The sequence below is a fragment of the Engraulis encrasicolus genome, chromosome 12, assembly GCF_034702125.1.
Source record: "Engraulis encrasicolus isolate BLACKSEA-1 chromosome 12, IST_EnEncr_1.0, whole genome shotgun sequence".
NCBI lineage: Eukaryota > Metazoa > Chordata > Actinopteri > Clupeiformes > Engraulidae > Engraulis > Engraulis encrasicolus.
The window spans coordinates 33,108,129-33,128,533 of NC_085868.1; the positions used below are offsets into that span (position 1 = coordinate 33,108,129).

The 20,405-nt window shown below is 44.1% G+C and overlaps 1 protein-coding gene and 1 long non-coding RNA gene across 5 annotated transcripts in view; one reads left to right on the forward strand and one right to left on the reverse strand.

Annotated features, from left to right (window-relative positions):
* Positions 1-20,405, forward strand: part of LOC134459683 (transmembrane protein 198-B-like) — a 67,047-nt gene that overhangs the window by 33,259 nt on the left and 13,383 nt on the right. The window contains exons 1-2 of one of the 4 annotated variants that reach the window (XM_063212067.1): positions 3,990-4,210; positions 4,762-5,128. In XM_063212067.1, coding sequence (XP_063068137.1) covers positions 4,960-5,128 — 169 coding nt within the window. In that variant the 5' untranslated portion in view covers positions 3,990-4,210; positions 4,762-4,959. Of the gene's footprint in view, positions 1-3,989; positions 4,211-4,761; positions 5,129-20,405 lie in introns of those variants that run through there. The other 3 variants (XM_063212069.1, XM_063212066.1, XM_063212068.1) reach the window with 3 other exon arrangements.
* On the reverse strand, positions 7,287-10,813 carry LOC134459685 (uncharacterized). Its single transcript, XR_010036857.1, has 7 exons — positions 10,709-10,813; positions 9,422-9,491; positions 9,121-9,225; positions 8,594-8,672; positions 8,377-8,485; positions 8,040-8,144; positions 7,287-7,441 (listed from the first exon to the last, which is right to left on the reverse strand). It is a non-coding gene; the product is annotated as an uncharacterized LOC134459685 (long non-coding RNA).

Genomic DNA, 20,405 nt, shown 5'->3' on the forward strand with positions numbered 1-20,405 from the left:
GGTCCCAGACCCTGGTTTTGATTGGATGAAAGCCATAGCGGACAAACGGGATAGGAGCGGACGGGGATCACACAAGGACAGAGCTGTCTGTGTGACTGCCCTGCTTGTTGTGTGGAGAGATTGGATGTTACAGTAGTGTAGAGGTTATTTTTTAGAAACTGCACTCCTAACTGTTTTTTTTACAAGGTTTTTGGGTGCGAGCGAACAGCAACGTTTACATTTCTCTCTCTAGGTCGTCCTCAGACGAGCCTTCCATCGTTGCTTCAAGTCAACCCGATTCTCCATACATCTTTTCAGTTCACTGGTACTCTTATCTGGGCTCCAGTGTCTTTCTTGAGTATGTCCACATATGTGGACGCCCTCTTAACCGGCACCCACGTGATGGTTCCCACAGCACCAGTTTGCTGGCTGGCAAACTATTTACTACTATTTACTAGGCATGGTACGGTTTGCGTTGCAAACCGAGACCGTACGGTTTGCATGTCACGGAACGGGGTAGTGGGCAACCGCACGGTGCCCACGGTTTCAAAAAAAAAAAAAAAATAGAGTGAGCACCGGCGGACGACGCTATTAATAAAATCCTACTACTTTTACAAGCATAAAACACAAAGACTACGTAGGATATTGAGTGTGGAAAGACTGATTTCTATCAGCCAACTGAAATGCATAATGTAACAGCATGCGCCAGATGACTAGGCTACAGTAGCCTACAAGCAAGTGCAGGTCGGTCAGCAGCGTCACCGTCTCCCCCCTCTCTCTCCACGTTAGCGCAAGTGACTGTTCCCAGCCTTTATGCTGACCATTTTAAATGAAATGAACATGAATTTACAAACAATGACAGATTAGTAGAACAAAGTAGACTGTGACTTACGTTACAGTAGCCTAGTGTAGGCTATATCCACGTGGCATTGAATGGGGATTCCGGACGGCAAAATGCGAGATAATTGAACATATCCATCAGATTCACTGCGCTGTCCTTAACTGCAATCAACTGTAGGCCTAATTATATGTAGCCAGTTAGACTCTGATGGACGGAAGGGGACTTTGTGCTGTTGCCTAGTTAACATTGATGTTTAACACTAGGCCTATAACAAAAATAAAATTTGACTGTTTTAAAAGGCTCAGCTTCACAGGAGTTTTGTGAAACATTCTTGTGCATACACTTCTAAAAAAAACGATCTTTTAAAATTATGTTACCTTAACTTTCACATTTTAACATAACATAACCCTATCAGTTGTTCACTTAAAATTGAATTTGACTTCTGATTTTACTTCTATGCTTCTCACGGCCGGCAGTTTCATTATAGGAAGCAACTGATTCATAAGCGCAAAACTCGCAGAAAGCGGTATCAAAATAAAAGTCCAATTCGTTCTCAGTGTGTCATTAACCAAAATAGTCATACTGCACTGACCTAATGGTCCCATTGCCTACAGGAGTGTAGCTGTTTTATTTTTACACGTCAAATGTGTTATAGCATGTAATATTTGAATATTTGTCAACTTAAAAGTTAGGACTTAGTTCTCCAGCATGTTAAAATCATTGATATCTTTCCTCTTTCAGTTGGGATAAATTAAGTCAAATTCAACATACCCATGATAAGCTTACATTTTCATTCTAATTTTTATATAATACATTTTATTTAAAAAAATAAAATAAAAAAAAACAGAACCGTACAAAACCGAAAACCGTGACCTTGAAACCGTGATATGGACCGAACCGTGACATTTGTGAACCGTACCACCCCTACTATTTACTACTATTTACCGTAGTAGAAAAGACGCACTCTCAGGTCTTGAAGACGCTGAAGAAGGCGTAGGCCGAAACGTCTGTCAGTCATGCTAACCCACTAGAATAAAACACAAGAATTACACCCAAGAGTGCGGCTTTTCTACTAAATATAAACAGTAGTGTAGTGCACACATTTTTTAAAAAAGAGTGTTAATTCAACACTTAGAGAGTACTCCGGGACCAAATAATCGACTCTCTAACTGTTTCCACAACGTTGCATTTTTTATACTGTGTGCGGAAATGCAAATGGTCTGTTTGTTGTATGGAGAGATTGGATCTTACAGTTGTGTAGTGCACTGTAAAAAAGGGGTATCAATTGAAAAACTTAGGTGCTGTTTCCACGTAGCCGGATATTTTTAAATGTGGATATTTTTTTCTCCTGTTCACATTGGTATTTGCCTTCCGTTTCCAAGTAAGCAGTTTTAAAACCCACGCATCAAAAATCCGGCTTTAAATCAATCCCATTTAGGGAGCTAAAACGCACCTGTTACAATGGAGTTTTAATTTTTATCCACATGTTGCGTTTCCACCTAAACAGCAGAAAAAAATATCCACATTTAAAAATATCTGGCTACGTCGAAATAGCACCTTAAAGAGTCGGATTTAACATAGAGTGTATTTGGTCTCAGAGTACTCTCTAAGTGTTGACTTAACATTGCATTTTTACGGTGTGTGGAGCTGCAACAGGTCTGGGGTCAGTTAAGCCGTGCAGTTTTACTGTGCTTTAATCACATGTTGGCACAGGGAAACCTGATTCCGGAATGATAATCTTAATTACTGTACAGGTTGGAAGGTCGGGAGGTTAGTAGGGAGTTGGTAGGAGCAGGGAAGCCGACATCGACGACAAAGGGGTCACTTATCCTGGGCCCAGAGGGACAGGGGCACAATAATTGGGTCCTCAATACATTATTTGTAGTGCCCAAACCCAGTAGTACAAATAATGTATTGAGGACCCAATTCTTGTGCCCCTGTCCCTCTGGGCCCAGGATAAGTGACCCCTTTCAGATGACTTTGTACTGGGCCTAGCCAAAGCTGTCAGTGGCCCTGGGTAGGAGAGAGAAACCTGATTCTAGAACCAGAGAGGCTGCTTCTGGGGCTGGCCTCCGCTGACTTCCAATTTGCCTTTTAAATACAGGCCGGCCGTCTCCCTCTGCCAAAACGATAGTCTTTGTGATTGTGTGTGTGTGTGTGTGTGTGTGCATTTGTGTGTGTGTGTGTGTGTATGTGTGTGTGTGTGTGTGTGTGTGTGTGTGTGTGTGTGTGTGTGTGTGTGTGTGTGTGTGTGTGTGTGCATTTGTGTGTGTGTGTGTGCGTGTGTGTGTGTGTGTGCGTGCATGCGCGTGCATTTGTGTGTGGGGGTGTACACGTTGTACTTGTGTGTGCGTGTGCATTTGTAAGTGTGTGTGTGTGTGTGTGGGGGGGGTGTACACATTGTACGTGTGTGTGTGTGTGTGTGTGTGTGTGTGTGTGTGTGTGTGTGTGTGTGTGTGTGTGTGTGTGTGTGTGTGTGTGTGTGTGTGTGTGTGTGTGTGTGTGTGCGTGCGTGCCTGCACAAGAGGTGGGCATGATTGAACAGGTCTGTGCGTAGGTAGAGGGGGAGGTACAGACTCCGGATTTGAATAAAAAAGGGCAAGCGGGAGGAGGGAGAGAAGGAAGGAAGAAGCGAGGGAGAGAGGGATAGAGTCCTGTGCTGAAGGAGGGAGCGAGTTATGTGTACGAATGAAGGGTGGAGAGAAGGACAAAACACAGGAAAGCAGAAAACAGAACGAGAAAAGAACACAGAATGCGATAAGGAGTGAGAGAATGTGGGCACAGTTCACATGAAGGAGAAAAGGGAGAGCAACGGAAAGAGAGATATTGGAAAGAGAAGAAACTGGAAAGAGGGAAAAGAGAAAGATGAAGAGATGAAAAAAAAAGGAAAGAGAAATGAGGAGGTACTGTACCTGCTATTTTGAGGAGGTGGAGTCAAACACCCCAACACCTACTGTAACTTCGCAGAGAGAGAGAGAGAGAGAGAGAGAGAGAGAGAGAGAGAGAGAGAGAGAGAGAGAGAGAGAGAGAGAGAGAGATGATGGTGATTACGAGGAGGAGGTTGTTTGAAGAGGCGGAGCTGAATTCCTGAGCTCAAGGTGGAATACATAAATACACAGAGGCAGAGGCAGAGGCAGCGGCCGACGCACACACGCACAAACGACAAAAACACGACACACGTTTTCTCTCTCTCCTCACTCCCCTCCCATGGCAGGTTTACCCTGATGACTGTGAGGAAATGGAATGACAACACATAGAAGTGTGGAAAGATAGACAGAAAGAGAGAGAAAAATAGAGGGAGAGGGAGATAACGAGGGAGAGGGTTGAAAAGCTCAGTGCGAGATGGATGTCACATGACCTAAGCCTTGTATTTTTGGACCATGTGCCAATGTGAGTGTTGCTTTGTCTTTCTCAGTACCGTACGACGTGTTGGTCTAATATGTGTGATGATGTGCTACCTGTGTGAATATGTCTAATAGAAAGTGAAAGGCTGGCGTGTCTGTGCAATATCACTTTTGGAATGGAAGACTACAGCATGCTGCCTGCGCATATTTGTTGGTAGGCTAGGAATGTTAGCATAACTAACAGTGACGTTTACCCGTGTGTGAAGCGCTCAAGATTCTCCTGTTTAAAACGTCATCATTTATTGATTTTGATATGTGTATTTTGTAGACATATTGTGATGGCGTTGCAATGTCCTCATTTCACACATTACACACAATTTTATGAATGTTTGTCCTATTGTGTCTGTCCAATTATGTCTGATTAATTAGGTTAATGGGAATGAATTCGTAATTGGGCTCTCCAGTATTTTGGCCTTGTATCAGCAATTCAATTAACTCTGTTTTGTTTGTCTTCTCTCCCTCCCTCTCCCATCCTCCTCATCTCCCCCTCTCTCTCCCTCCCTCTCCCATCCACCTTATCTCCCCCTCTCTCTGTAGGTGTAGGTTGTCGGACTGGTGACATCCCCTAAACATCCAGCTCCCCCCTCCCTTCCTCCTCCTCCTCCTCTTCCTCCTCTTCCTCCTCCTCCTCACCCTACCTTCCTCCTCCTCCTCTTCCTCTTCTATCTCCTCCTCCGCTATCTGCTTCCACTTTCACTCTCTCGCTCGCTCGCTCTTTGCAACCCCGCAATCACCATGACGTCCACCCTGGCGACGCTATTGGCCAAGTCCAAGGTGGACCTGCCCACTCCGGAGGTTGGCACCGAGCGATTGGGCGGCTGCGAGGAGGAGCGGCGCTATGAGGTGGTGCCCTCCGTGGTGTGTTCCATGTGCTGCCTCTTCGGAATCATCTACTGCTTCTTTGGTAAGCTAGAACATCGCACACACACACGCACAATAATAATACACACTAATACACACACCCTAATACACACACACACACACACATACGGAATCATCTACTGCTTCTTTGGTAAGCTATAACATCGCATACACACACACACACACACACACACACACACACACACACACACACACACACACACACACACACACACACACACACACACACACACACACACACACACACACACACACACACACACACTAATACACACACACACACACACACACTAATACACATACGCCCGCCCCCCCATACACACACACACACATAGAGCAACAGTGTAAAGGTACACATAAAGGTCCCTCCAGTCTCTAGGCTCCAGATGTATAAATAAAATGATATGACCATCATTAAAAATAATATAAATGTACTCTAGCCCCATAATGTGCACCTTTCCGCCAGTGGAATGCTGTAATGGTCGTTGACAAGGCTTTACTACCATAGCACTACACAGCTACCACATTACACAGGAATATATTATGATTTGGTTGTTGTCATTCTAGTAACAGCAACAGTAACAGTAACAGTCTTAAACTGTTAAAACACAGCGTTATAAATTTGCTGTTACCAGAACGGCAATGACTGAGTCCTAGTGCATTACTAAAGGCCCTCTGTTATGTCATAGTAGAGTAATACTATGGTAATTAACCTTTCAATAATAATGACAGTGTACCACTGGTGGTATCACAGCACGAAAAGGGGGATTTGTGACAATGAACTCGTCCCTAATCGTCCACGGACTTGCCTAACTTTCGTCTGATTTTGAGCGCTTGAGAGAATCAAAATTAACAGTTTTGGTGACAGTGAACTCGCCCGGAAGCGAATCGCGAGCCGCGGGCAGGTCTCACAGCAGGGTGTTAATGGCCCAACGATTAGCGATTACCACATGAAAGGCAATGACAGCCAGCCCAGAACGCGGACTAGCCTTTCTCTTATTGGACGAAAAAGACACATGGCTCAAAGTAAAAGAGCTGCGCTATTGGTTAGCAGGGTCGGCAGCTACGACCTTCTATTGGTCACAATGATACATTGGTCACGTTGGATTAATTTATGCAGACCGTATACAGTAGGTCCGTATAATTATGCAAAAATTATTATTAATATACCTAGATTGATTTTACTTAGTATATTCACATCATTATAGGCTGCACTGTGATGGGGCTTTAGCATGCATGCATGATGTGAATTTATTGATAAAATGAAAATTAATGAAATGAAAATGATTTTTTTTAACGCTTTTAATATCACACCAAACAATGTACACACACTTTGACAAGAACCATGCAACTACACACATACCCTGCAAACAATATACTCTATATGCAGTGATTTACACAGCACTCAGGTCACAAATGTACAACTAGGAAACATTTCATTACCGACAGATTAGGTTTGGGCAGGCTGTCATAATGCTTTAGCGTACGTATCGCACGCTAGTGCATTCAGCGTGTTGGTGCGACGCATTTTGAATTTAAATCGTGCTCCTCAACGCACCAGTAAAGCGCTTTCATGCACTTTTGACACGTGACGAGGTTTGCGCAGTTTTCCCCGCCGTGTCGGCGATTTTGTTTTGTCACAGTGCATTTGTTACTAAACGCAAATATGCTTTGCTGTGCCCTAACCAAAACCACCCCTAAACCTAACCTGTCAGTGAAGTAATGTTTCTGCTGCTTTACTTTTGCCAAGAACAGCGAGATTAGGCGAATTTCTGCCTAAATTGTGCCTAAACCAAAACCATCCCTAAACCGAACCTGTCACAGGGCGTTGTGGAGCACGACTTAACTTGAAAATGCGTATTAGACACCCGCGATAGTGGGTTCAAATCAGCGTGTCATAGATACGCCTAGCCTATGCATGATGTTTGGGAAGGGCACAATTCATAAAACTCAGAAACATACAATGCTTTTTCAAAAAAGGGTTCCATGTTCCCCGCTGCATCCAAGTAGACTGCTGCCACACTGCTAAGAGCAGGTTGTTGTTACACCTCTGACAGGTTAGGTTTAAGGATAGTTTTAGTCAGGGCACATACAAAAATGGATTTGAGTAAAAGTTGTCAATTCATAGTAAATACGTGGTAAATATGAAAGTAAGAGGAAAAAATAGTGCAGTACTGCCTTTTAATACAGACTATACAGGTATGTACAACATTATAAACATTGCTGTTGATTTCATGTTCTTCAGCCGCCAATCATGCCAGAAGGGTCTACTGAAGGTCTCTGGTCACTGTGTCCTCGTCATACTGCAACAGGCACTCAGTCTCACTTCTGGGAGCTGTAGAAACAACAAATAAATTAATACTTCACCATGCACCTCATATTGACATAGCAAATATATCAATAAGCAAGTCATATTGAGCCCAACAGGGATAATCTTACACTATTTTTGTCTTCTATAGTCTCATGCACTATGTCTCCCTGCCAGGATATGTAGGATGTAAGAAAATAAATCAAAACATAGCAATGCACAGCATTGACAACTTATCTATAAAGTAGCACACGTCATATTGCCAATGTAGGCCAGGGGTGGGGAACTATGTCTTGAGGGCCGTTTGCGACCCTTGAGGCCGTTTTATCTGGTCCCCGATATCATTTTTATGTTATTCAGCTTCACATAAAATGACATATTTTGTAAAGGAACCTTAGAAAATACATTTGCAATACAATTAAGTTATATTCAGGGAAGCTGAAGAAGGTGGTGTTTGTTTAAATGTGGCTGCCTTCAATATAGGTCTAAAGTGAAGGGGAAAATCCTGGTTTGTGTTCATAGTACGGCCCTTGGAGGACTTTTACGGCCCCTCGGATGAATTTGAATTGGCCCTTCGAATGAGAAAGATTCCCCACCACTGACGTAGGCTATAGGTTACGCTTACCCTCTTTCACTCCTCTGTGGAGAGACTGTGGTTATTTCAGGTTGGCTTCCAGACGCGTCTGTAGCACAGCACACAGAATTGCAGGACACAGCATCCTGCAGGACACTACAAAAAACAAACAAACAAAACAAAACAAAACAAGGGGAATGAATAAATGACCTGCCCAGTTATTAAACAAATGAAAATTGATGTGCCAGAGCTGTGGTAAAAGTAACCTTGGGTCCAAATCATCTAGGCCTAGGGTGTGTGTGTGTGTGTGTGTGGTAAATCCAGTGTGCACATTATTCAGATATGAGAATTAATTCATTCATTCATTTTAACTGACATCAGTACATACCCATATCAGTGCCATTTCACCCTGCCAAGACACTGGACCTGGGTCTATTGGAGCTCTCTGCTCAGGGTGTCCTCGCCATACTGCAGCAGGCACTCTGTTTCTATAGTTCCTAGAAGCGAGACAAATAAATAAATAAATACTTCACCATGCACCTCATATTGACATAGCAAATATGTCAATAAGCAAGACCTATTGAGCCCAACAGGGATAATCTTACACTATATCAGTTTTCTGTGGTCTCTTGTAAGATTGGCCCATCACCATTCTGCAGGACACTACCGTCTCCCTGCCAGGATCTGTAGGATGTAAAAAAATGAATCAAAGCATAGCAATGCACAGCATTGACAACTTATCTATAAAGTAGCACAAGTCATATTGACAATGTAGGCCAGGGGTGGGGAACCTATGTCTCTAGGGCCGTTTGCGACCCTTGAGGCATTTTTATCTAGCCCCCCGATATAATTTTAATGCGATTCAGCTTCACATGAAATATACATATTTTGTAAAGGAATCTTAGAAAATACATTTGCAAAACAATTAAGTTATATTCAGGGAACCTGAAGAAGGTGGTGTTTGTTTAAATGTGGCTGCCTTCAATATAGGCCTAAAGTGAAAGGGAAAATCCTGGTTTGTGTTCATAGTACGGCCCTTGGAGGACTTTTACGGCCCCTCGGATGAATTTGAAGTGGCCCTTCGAATGAGAAACGTTCCCCGACCCCGACGTAGGCTATAGGTTAAGCTTACCCTCTTTCACTCTTCTGTGGTGAGACTGTGCCCATTTTGGGTTGACCTCCACACGCGTCTGTAGCACAGCACACAGGATTGCAGGACACAGCATCCTGCAGGACACTTCAAAAAACAAGGGGAACGAATAAATGACCTGTCCAGTTCTATAAAAAAGAATACCCTGAAAAAGAACACCCTGTTGTTTCTACAGCTCCTAGAAGCGAGACAAATAAATTAAATAATTCACCATGCACCTCATATTGACATAGCAAATGTATCAATGAGCAAGTCATATTGGTCACAAAGAAGTTAATCTTACATTCTTTCAGTCTTCTATGGCGAGTTAGGCCTTCAGGTGACTCGTCTTCGCCATATTATGAGACAGCAGCCTGTGAAAACATGGCAAATAGAATAACCCATTAACCTTGGGTCCTAATATAATACATGGACATAAACTAGCCAACATTATTTAGACAAGGTCAGTAGACCTCCACGTGAAACAATAAGAAAAAGTGATCATACATAATTTCAATTTCTTGAAGAGGCCATCTACACTTATTTCTGCAACAAGTGCTGTTTTGAGGACCCATACTTTTTAAGGACAGGTTGCCTACTGTTGCCCTGTGTGACTGCCTAGGTTTTAAGATAGGGAAAGTAAAACAAAAATCATTGAGTAAAATCGATGGGGGACAAATTGAAGCTTTTGTAGACTACGTCGCTACTTGAGGAAAAATAGCTTAACTACAGGGACGTTAGCTACTCGATACATGGTAGTGACGCTACGACCAAGCTACTAGAGAATGTAATTTATTAAACTAGTCGCTTCGCTACTGCCCAGCACTGAAAACCAAGGACACTCCCAACTGAGATCGCTCCCGGACGTGTAGTCCCAGGTGTTTCTATCACTCCCGGACGTGTAGTCCCACCGATTATATTTCACGTATCATCATACACTGCCACATACAAGCAATTTAGGGTTAGGTTTAGGGTTAAGGTTAGAAACAAAAAACTAACATCAAAAAGATAACTAACTCCGTTATATGGCGGTGGGATCGATAGTCTGGCTAGTGGGAGCGAGCCGACCGGGGAGCGTCCTGCGTTGGTAGCGACAATCAGGGAATGGAAAACCAACATACCCAGACGGCACACCAGTCTTGCCAACGTCGCCTAGATGCATTTTTGCCGCTGTAAAATACATTGGCAAGGCGTCTAAGCGTTAGTTCATCAGCGAAATGCAGGGCAGACGTGAAAAATGAGCAGTGTCCAGCATCTAGTTGATGAGCTAACGCAATAGCACGCTAACGGTAGCCTTTGTCTATCTTTAGGCAGGGGAAAGGCAACTGAGAACGAGCAATGTCAAACAATTTACCATAAACAAGTATACTTAACACATTCACCACAGCATTTTGTCATTACGATGCTCGCAAGTCATCAGAATTTACTAGCGTACAGCAGCAACTAGCCTAGTCACATTGAGGGGACTTGAGCTACCAGCTATGTAAAGCGGCTGTGCTAACTTAGCAATGGCGGATCTGTGTTCAGAGGAGCTATTCAGTCGCTCTTGAGTACTGAAACTTTAAACCACAGTTGAGTAAAATGTACTTACATGTATGTGAAGCCCATTTTCCGTTGGTATGTGAGGAACTTTCCCCCCATATCGCCAAGAAACTTGTAACAGTGAAACCACACAGACAGCGCGTGATTCTGTTCAATCAGGAAGTACTGTTGACCGCGGTACTTCTTCTTCTTCTTCTTCTTCTATAGGGTTTTACGGCAGCTGGCATCCAAAAAGTTGCATTGCTGCCTCCTACTGGGCTAATGCTTCACAGCATTAAATTCTACCATATAGGCCAGTATCTAATAAAAACTTAAAGAAAAAGCGCTTTCCCTTGACACTTGTGCCCACTTCGAGTATACTTTTTAAAGATATCTCCTTCAACCCACACTGCTTTAAGCGCCTGATCAAATCTTGCCTGTGAGCATCATACTTTGGGCAAAGCAACAATACATGGTCAACAGTCTCCCTCTGCTGGCAAGTGCACAGTCCGTCCTGGTGTTTTCCTAAAATATGTAAAGTGCTGTTTAGACAGGTATGGCCTATTCTCAGTCTTGCAATGATGACGTCCTCCTTACGCTTACCACTGGTGTATGCTGTAACTGAGTCAGAAACACTGTCAACTAAAGAATAGAGATGCCTGCCTTTTGTCTCTTGATCCCACAACTGTTGCCATTCAGCAAGACCTACATGAGCAGGTACCCATAAAAATGACACAGTCACTCCCTTTTTGCCCACATCATTAAGTGCCAATAAAATCTCATACACAATATCCTGCCGCCCCTTAGACATTCCCTTTCCAATGCTTTTGATTGCAGATACAGAGTCGCTGCAGATTAAAACCCTCCTGTCTTGCAATTGACCTGCCCATTGCACAGCCATCAAGATGGCATATAGCTCGACTGTGAATACATGCAATGAGTCAGACGTTCTCTTCAAATCATGAACCTTCATTTTCGGAACTAAAAAGGCTGCTCCAGTAACCCCTGACTCCTGATCCTTTGATCCATCAGTGAATATTAAAACATAATCATGATATCTGTCTTCTGCATGACAGTGGAAGCTATACACCAACTCCACTTCAGGATCTTTTTCCTTGATTTCAAGCAGTGTCAGGTCAATTTCTGGAACACACAGCTGCCATACAGGAGTCACAGGCCATATTACAGTTGAGCAGAAAGAACACTGCAAAACATTCATTTCTCGCGCCACAGTTTCTCCAGTCCACCCAAAACTCGGTAAATCTGCCACCACACTCTCCCAGCTTGGCTCAACAACACTTCTCACAGGATGGTCGGGTCGCTGACCCATCAGATTCACCCAGTAGTTGGCCTGCAACTGTCTCCTTCTCACCCCCAGAGGCATTTCTCCAGTAATCACTTGCAGAGCGCACACAGGAGAGGACCGCATAGCTCCAGTACAAATCCTCAATGCAGAAGCCTGGACTACATCCAGCTTGGTCAACACAGACGCTGCCGCAGAAGCATACACTAAACATCCATAATCAAGCCTTGCCCTGATCAAGTAAGTGTAAATCAATTTCAAAGAGGCCATATCAGCCCCCCACTCTTTTCCAGCAAGACACCTCATTAAATTCAAAACACTTTTACACTTGTCTACTATCTTTGAGATATGGATTCTCCACGTCAGTCTAGTGTCAAAGAACACACCCAAGAATTTAAAAGAAGACACCCTCTCCACAGGACAGTTGTACAGTTGCAGCTCCAACCCATCACATACTTTCTTCCTTGTGAAGAACATCGCCTTCGTCTTCTCTATGGAGAATCTAAAGCCCCACTTCCTACCCCAGTCCTCAACAGTTGTAAGAGCTTCTTGGACTTTCTTCACCGTATGTTTTATATTTTTCCCCCTCTTCCACAAGCTACCGTCGTCCGCAAAGAGGGACTGTCCAATGTTCGGCTGCACCTCAGAGAAAATGTCATTGATCATTAAATTGAAGAGGAGGGGGCTAACCACACTTCCCTGCGGAGTTCCATTCTCAACAACGCAACGCCTTGATAGGTCCTTCCCTATCCTAACCTGGATGCTGCGGTTATTTAAAAAGTCCATAACCCAGTTGTAAAGGTTTCCCCCAATCCCCAACATATGCAACTTGATCAAGAGGCCCCCCACCCAAAGCATATCATACGCTTTTTCGACATCTAAAAACACAGCTACTACAGTTTCTTTATGTATTTGAGCTTTTCTAATTTCATTCTCAAGACATACAACAGAATCAATCGTGTTACGCCCCTTTCTGAACCCACTCTGATATCTTGACAGTAGTCCCTTCTCTTCCACAAAGTACATTAATCTATCATTGACCAGCCTTTCCATCAGCTTACCAAACTGAGAGGTCAAAGCTATCGGTCTGTAATTCACAGGGTTAGAAGGGTCTTTGCCAGGTTTTCTGATCGGTACAATGACTGCTTCTTTCCATGCTGTAGGAATGCATCCCTCTTCCCACACCTTATTAAATAAATTCAAGACTGCCATCAGACCCTCATCGCTCAGACGCGACAGCATTTTATAACAAATTTCATCCTGCCCTGGGGCTGAATTCCTGCACCCCTCCAACGCATTTTTAAGTTCCAATAATGTGAAGGGAACATTATATTTGTCCTGTCGTTTCTCTTTCTTTTGGATAACCTCACCAAACAGCGCCATGGTTTCCTCTCTGCCTCTCTTTTCCTGATCTGAAAGGTTATCAGAGCTATGGACCTTACTCAAAGTCCTCACCATCATTTCTGCCTTCTCACAGTCAGACACCGCCAACACGTCACCATCTGAGAGAATTGGGTAGTCCCACCCCCTCCTATTCCCCTCCATTTTCTTAATCATACCCCACACTTCAGTAATATTCACACTACTACCTATGGTATTGCAGTAATTTCTCCAGTATGACCTCTTACTCTGCCTGATGGTTCTCCTGACTACAGCATGTGCCTGTTTATACTCAATCAAATGATGAAAGTTATGTGTCCGCCTCAGCTGTCTAAAAGCCCTTTTCCTAGCTCCCACAGCATACTCACATTCCTCATTCCACCAAGGGACTGCCCTTCTAACCATCTTCCCTGAACTTTTCGGGATGGACTCCATGGCAGCCATACAGATCCTTCGGCGCAACTCACCCTCATGCACCTCCACATTATCAGTGTTCGGGACAGACCTGAGAAACAGGTCACTTAAGTCCTTAAACCTTTCCCAGTCTGCCTTTTCCAAGACCCACCTCCCTGCCCTCCCACCTTGCCTAAGGCTGATATCAATATCCAAGGTACATACAACAGGATAATGATCACTCCCAATTCCGTCCCCATGGACTTCCCATTCACACCTTGGCGCTAACCCACTCGATGAGAAAGTGAGATCCAACACAGATTCATGCCCCGTTCTAACATCAAACCTTGTGCCCCTCCCATCATTCAAACACACTAAGTTCTTCTCACTCAGCAGCTCCTCAATCACCTGACCATTACTATCAGTATGATTTCCACCCCACAGAGTACTATGAGCATTAAAGTCCCCAGTCCAAACCACATTCCCCATTTCCTGCCCTTCAATTTCCATTAGCTCTGCAAGAGCCAACTGTTTGCAAGGGTTATAGTAATTTATGACAACCATCCTCCTTGAGCCCACCCATACTTCCACCACCACATATTCCTGCTCCTGCCCAAGGCCCAGAACTCTATATGGCACTCCCTCACGCACAAAGGTAGCACAACCCCCTCCAATTCCCCCCACCCTATCCCTCCTAATACTTATATAATCAAACAAAACAAAATCAAACCTAGGCTGAAGCCAAGTTTCCTGAATACATATCACATCAGGTTTCACTGTCATATCTTCTATAGCCTTTTTAAACTCTTGACCATTTGCAAGCAGACTCCTTGCATTCCATTGTAAAATAATCATAAGAGCGGATTGGTCATCCTTGGTCTACTACTACACTCTCCTGACTTGTAGGGGTCACACAGAGCCCATCCCTCACTTCCTCCCACTTTAGTCCCACCATATCCAGATGCTGAATCGCTGCCTTTGTAATAATTTGAATCCTCTCCGTTTTCGACTTTACCTCCGCCGTCGCATTGATCACCCCTGCAATAAACGTTACCAGGTCAATTTTCTCCCTCCAGCCATATTCCTTAATAGGTCTCCCCGCCCCAGCTCTGACTTGCAAATTCGCTAAAGGTCTATCATCAGGTCCAGTTTTGTCAATTCTTCTCACCGCTTCTGCATAGGACACTTTATTCTTCAGTTTCACATTATGAATTTCAGTTTCCCTTTTCATAACCGCGCAGCCCCAATACGCCGCACTGTGCGCCCCCCCACAATTACAACACTTCGGGATTGTTCCCTCCCCACATTTTCCATACTCATGAGCTCCCCCACACTTGGCACACGTTTGCACTCCTTTACACACCTTAGCAGCATGACCAAACTTCTGACATTTAAAGCATCTTAAAGGTTTGTGTATAAACTCCCTCACTCGATATCTCATGTAACCCAAGTAGAGCTCAGTGGGTATTTCTTTGCTACTGAAATTAATCAAAATAGACTCAGTCTCCTTTTTCTCAACTCCCCTAGTTAGTCGTGTCGCACTCACAACAACCCCGCATTTCTCTTTCAAATTCTTCACCAACTCACCCATCGGCATTGTTATTGGAATCCCGTATATCACTCCTTTACTCCCTTCACTGCCAACTCTGGCCACTTTCACAACTTTCGCTTTCCCAACACATTGCAACTTGCAAGCCTTCACAGCCTGCTCCTCAGACACACATCCAATCAACAAATTGCCATCATCCAGAACTCTAGCATTTTGTATTATCCCAAGTTGACTCTTCAGTATAGTAGTCAATTTCATCGGATCCATATTTTTAACGCCACCACTTTCAAACCTTACAACCACAAAGACACCTTTCTCTCTTTCACAGTCCCCGGCACCTCTAAGCCTCTTAACTCCAGAGTTCCTTCCTGCATCATCCAAAACACCTCTGTTAATTCTCCTCAACTGCCATTCCTGAGTATCCATCTCTATGCCATCCATCATGCTACCACCTTCCTCTCCCTGCCTCCCCGCCATGGTGGAGAACTTAGGAGAGTATCGTATACCGGACCTATACAGGCCGTCGGCCGATACCCCCACAAAATTCTCCACTCACAGCCTAGCCTTACTCTAAACAAATCAAGAAAAACAAAATCAAAAATCAAAACCAAAGGAAAAAGGACAATGACAGTGATTTGACGCGAACTTTCACTGAACAGCGTGAAAATGCTCAACATCCGACCGACTTCCTCGACATTCCATCGACCGAGCAATCGTTCTCGTTGACCGCGGTAGATGGCTTCTTTGTGACTTGTGTGTGGAATTCGCATTGTGCCAATTAGTTTTACTGCCACCTAAAGGCTTGGTGTAGAACTAATTTAACCAGAGACGGTCTATTTTCAACTAACTTGAACAATCCTTGCTTTAGTTCAGAATACCATTTAAAAACCAGAGTGGCCAAGCACATTGATGTTTTTCCTCAAAAGCAGTTGAGGAACCTTTTTTAATTCGAAGGGTCACTTCAAAATGTATGTCCAAGAAAGATCATTCAGATGATTCTATTTTGATTGCCTATTCTGTAGGTTCATTTAAATGTTTATAGCACAGATCAAATTGTTTGATCAACTTAATTTCTGAGCTTATAGTATCATAATAAAATGTACTGACAGCAAAGCTCTGGCTAGTAGAAAGGTTTAATGCAGGGGTGGGAAACCTTTTTAATTCGAGGGGCCACTTCAAATTCCTACCATGGTCATAAAATCCTCCGGGGGCCGTACTATGAACACAAATCAGGATTTCCCCATAAAATGTAGGCCTATATAGACACCTTTAGGCCTATATAGACATATAGACATATTTAAAGGTAGACACCTTTAAAACAGTCCCCATATTTTCTAGGTCCCCTGAATATAACTTAATTGCATTGGAAATGTAATTTCTAAGATTCCTTAGGCCTGCAAAATATGTCATAGGCCTATTTAATGTGAAGTTGCAAAACATTATAATGATATCAGGGGCCGGATAAAACAGCCTCAAGGGCCCTCGAGACATAGGTTCCCTACCCCTGGTTTAATGGTTAGTGATTCTGAAAAACACCACTGGGCAGCGTGAAAAACATACACACAGACACACACACACAGACACAGACACACACACACACACACACACACACACACACACACACACACACACACACACACACACACACACACACACACACACACACACACACACACACATTTTAGTAAAAGCCCAAAAAATGCCCTAGGGCCCCCAACAATCCCGTTGCCTAGGGACCCCAAAATCCTAGAAACAGGCCTGCCGACCCCCCACTCCCTCCCACCCACCTGACCTCACCCCACCCCACCCCACTTGAAATTGACTGGGGCAGCTCCCGACCTGATCACTGGCATTTACATATTAAAGGCTCTTCTGAGAAGGGGATGGGAGGGGGGCATGGGGGAGCCGCAAATGCTGTGGCTTGAGGTATGAGGCAATTTAAGGTGCAAAACTCATCCACAAATTCCTCTTTTCATGCAGTGTATGGCATATAAATAAAGGGCTACCAGATTAAAGTTGGTGGGAATGTATTATGTGTTGCTGGCTGAAGGAGATCATTTAAGAAGAGAGTGGATGTACTCTACTCTCTAGGCAGCACACGTGGCAAGAGGCCACCAGCTTGGAGGATGTTGCAATATCAAAGCACACTGGAGCTTAGTCTGGTCGGTCGTCTCACACACTACTAACCCATTTGGGGAGCGCTTGGCTTACTTACTCCATGTCTTATCAAATACCTCTTTGCTTGCTCACTCACTCGTGTCATCGCATTAAGCCCAGTGACTGTGTGACTTTTATGTACTGTACTGACGTATATGCTGGTTTCTCGATCCCACCGAGTCTAAGGGAACACAGAAAAGACAGTAGTAGCCTGCTTGGCCACACTGACTGCTACTGCGGACTTGATTGTGATACGTAGATACAAAAGGAAGTATGGGCAGGTATATGCTAATCGTGTCATGCATCAAGAGTGAGTTGCTACAGTAGTCCTTGATTTGGTACCATGTTTCCTTGACTGCACCAGGCAATTGCCTGATTATCATTGACTTTCAAATCTCTTGGTCTGACCAAGAGCATAACAAATAACATTCCTGACCCGTCTCCCTTGGTTTGCAGCTGGTTGTTTACTTCCCGACAAAGTGGGTGGGTGGGTGGAGTTCCCGATTTTTCCGGAGCTCAGAAACAATATTTGTATTGCTCCTGACCTGACTAGAAGCAACGCTGAAGGTGTTGCGTCACTAGGAGGGTGCGGCCTGGCTACCATGTAAGGTCCTTGCTAGGTCTGTGAAACCTCCAGTATTTCCCACACATAATCACACCTTGGATGTCCCATGGAAGTGTCTCCTGCAGTATAGACAGTGATGGGCAAAATGGATTCATTAGTTACAATCCAGTGACACATATTCCAAAGGACCTGTGTTTTACCTGTCCAATTCAACCAGGTGATCATTCAACCAATCAAGTCATTTGGAATATGTGGCACTGGATTGTAAACTAAGGAGTCCATTTTGCCCATCACTGATTATAGGCAGATATAGAGCAGAGATACGGTTGCTCAGAATCAGATAGCTTAATTTTGAAAAGTTGAAGTTATTTATTCTTTATGTGCAACAACAAAGCACCCCTTGACACAGGGGTACCAAAACCTGCTGTATTATAAAAGTTCAAAGATCCATACACAGCTTCTAGGTGCTGGTAAACGCTTGCCTGGTTATCATCATGACTTTCAAATTTCTTCGAGACTTGGTCTGACCAAGATCATAACAACTAACAGGTTAATCCACCTACCTTGGTTTGCTACTGGTCGAGGGTAGAACAGGCTGAGCCGAAGATTAAAGCAAACATTTCTTTGTTCCAGAATAGAACTTCTCTGCTTAGACAACGTCACTGCTTTGAACACGCCCCTACCCAGAACGATTGGAAATGCTCAAAGTTGATTAGTTCCCGACAAAGAGGGTGGAGTTCCCGCTGTTGTGGGATCCAGATTCTACTTGAACGAGCTCCTGGCCTTAGTGAGTGTAGCTGAGCCGAAGGCGTTGCGTCACCACTAGGGCGGAGGCTGGGTAGGTAAACGCAGGAATATGCAATACTCCTGCTGTATTATGCTCTAGGTGTAATTAGTTTCTTATTAGCCTGCTGTATTGGGATTGTGCTTTGTTACAGATATATTCCCCATGATGCATTAGGCTCAGGCTCAGCTAAGATACTTCCTGCTGTCCTGCTGAATCATGGGAATTGTATTTCCGTGTCCACTGACCTAGTCTTGTGTAATACTACTATTATCATGGTCAGTCTATTGGCAGAGGCACTGCCAGACAATCTCAACACAATTAGCTCTATGTTCCACAATGGAAGACTACAAGTCCCTGTTGTGCTGCACCGTCACTTATGAGTAAAGTGTTCTCCTGTGTTCTCCTGTGGGATGATGGGAGTTGTTGTCCTTTTGTTGTCGTAGGGGTCTCTAGTGTTGCTGCTGATGGAGCCTAGTAGTGTGCTGGCTGGCAGACAGCGTGCTCATCTTGAGCTTTTAAATATTGATGAGAGTACTTACCCGGGGCCACGCCTTATGTAACTGCACTCCATGACTCCCTCTCTCTCTCTCTCTCTCTCTCTCTCTCTCTCTCTCTCTCTCTCTCTCTCTCTCTCTCTCTCTCTCTCTCTCTCTCTCTCTCTCTCCGCTTGGCCTACTAAAACTGACAACAACGCACTCCCACCAGGCTCCGATAACCTACAAATTTCCTTCGGCCCAAAGAGCTGCTTGCGTTTGACAGCGCTTTGATGCAGTGTGTGTGTGTGTGTGTGTGCGTGTGTGCGTGCGTGCGTGCGTGCGTGCGTGCGTGCGTGTGTGCGTGCGTGCGTGCGTGTGTGAGTTGGGGGGGGGTAGGTTGAGGGGGCAGCCGTGGCTCAAACGACTGATAAACTGCTACATCGGCGACCCTGGTTCCATTCTGGCCCGATGTCATTTGCCAATCCCTTCCCCGTCTCTCTCTCTCCCCCGTTAATTTCCTGTCTCTCTTCAACTGTCCTGTCACAATCAAGGTATAAAAAAGTCAGAGAGAGAGAGAGAGGGAGAGAGAGAGAGAGAGAGAGAGAGAGAGAGAGAGAGAGAGAAAGAAAGAAAGAAAGAAAGAAAGAAAGAAAGAAAGAAAGAAAGAAAGAAAGAAAGAAAGAAAGAAAGAAAGAAAGAAAGCAATACAATTCTGACTGTGCTATGCCAGCATGCTAGTGATGGGGAAAATTTGAGTTTGGGCTATACATGATCTCATATTTGTACCACCTGTCCCTGACTCCTGTTCATTACCCAGCTGGGAATGGCACTGCCATGTGGTCAATTGCATACTGTACTCAGCTGTATGCCCAGGGCTGATCATTGCCATTGACCTGTACTTTTATCACAACTCCAATTAGCAATCGATTAAAAGGGTGCAGATCCTCAATAATCGATTTGATGTAGTAGTTGTAGCGAAAAGAATAATATATAAGGTAAGGTAACTTTATTTGTACCCGAAGGTAGATTTGGTTGCAGGCAAAAGTAGCAAAAGCTTACACAGACAACACAGTACTGACACACAAACAACTTACACCAACAGCCCAGTACTGGACAGTGACAAAGGACAATAACAAAACAAAACAAGGACAACAAAA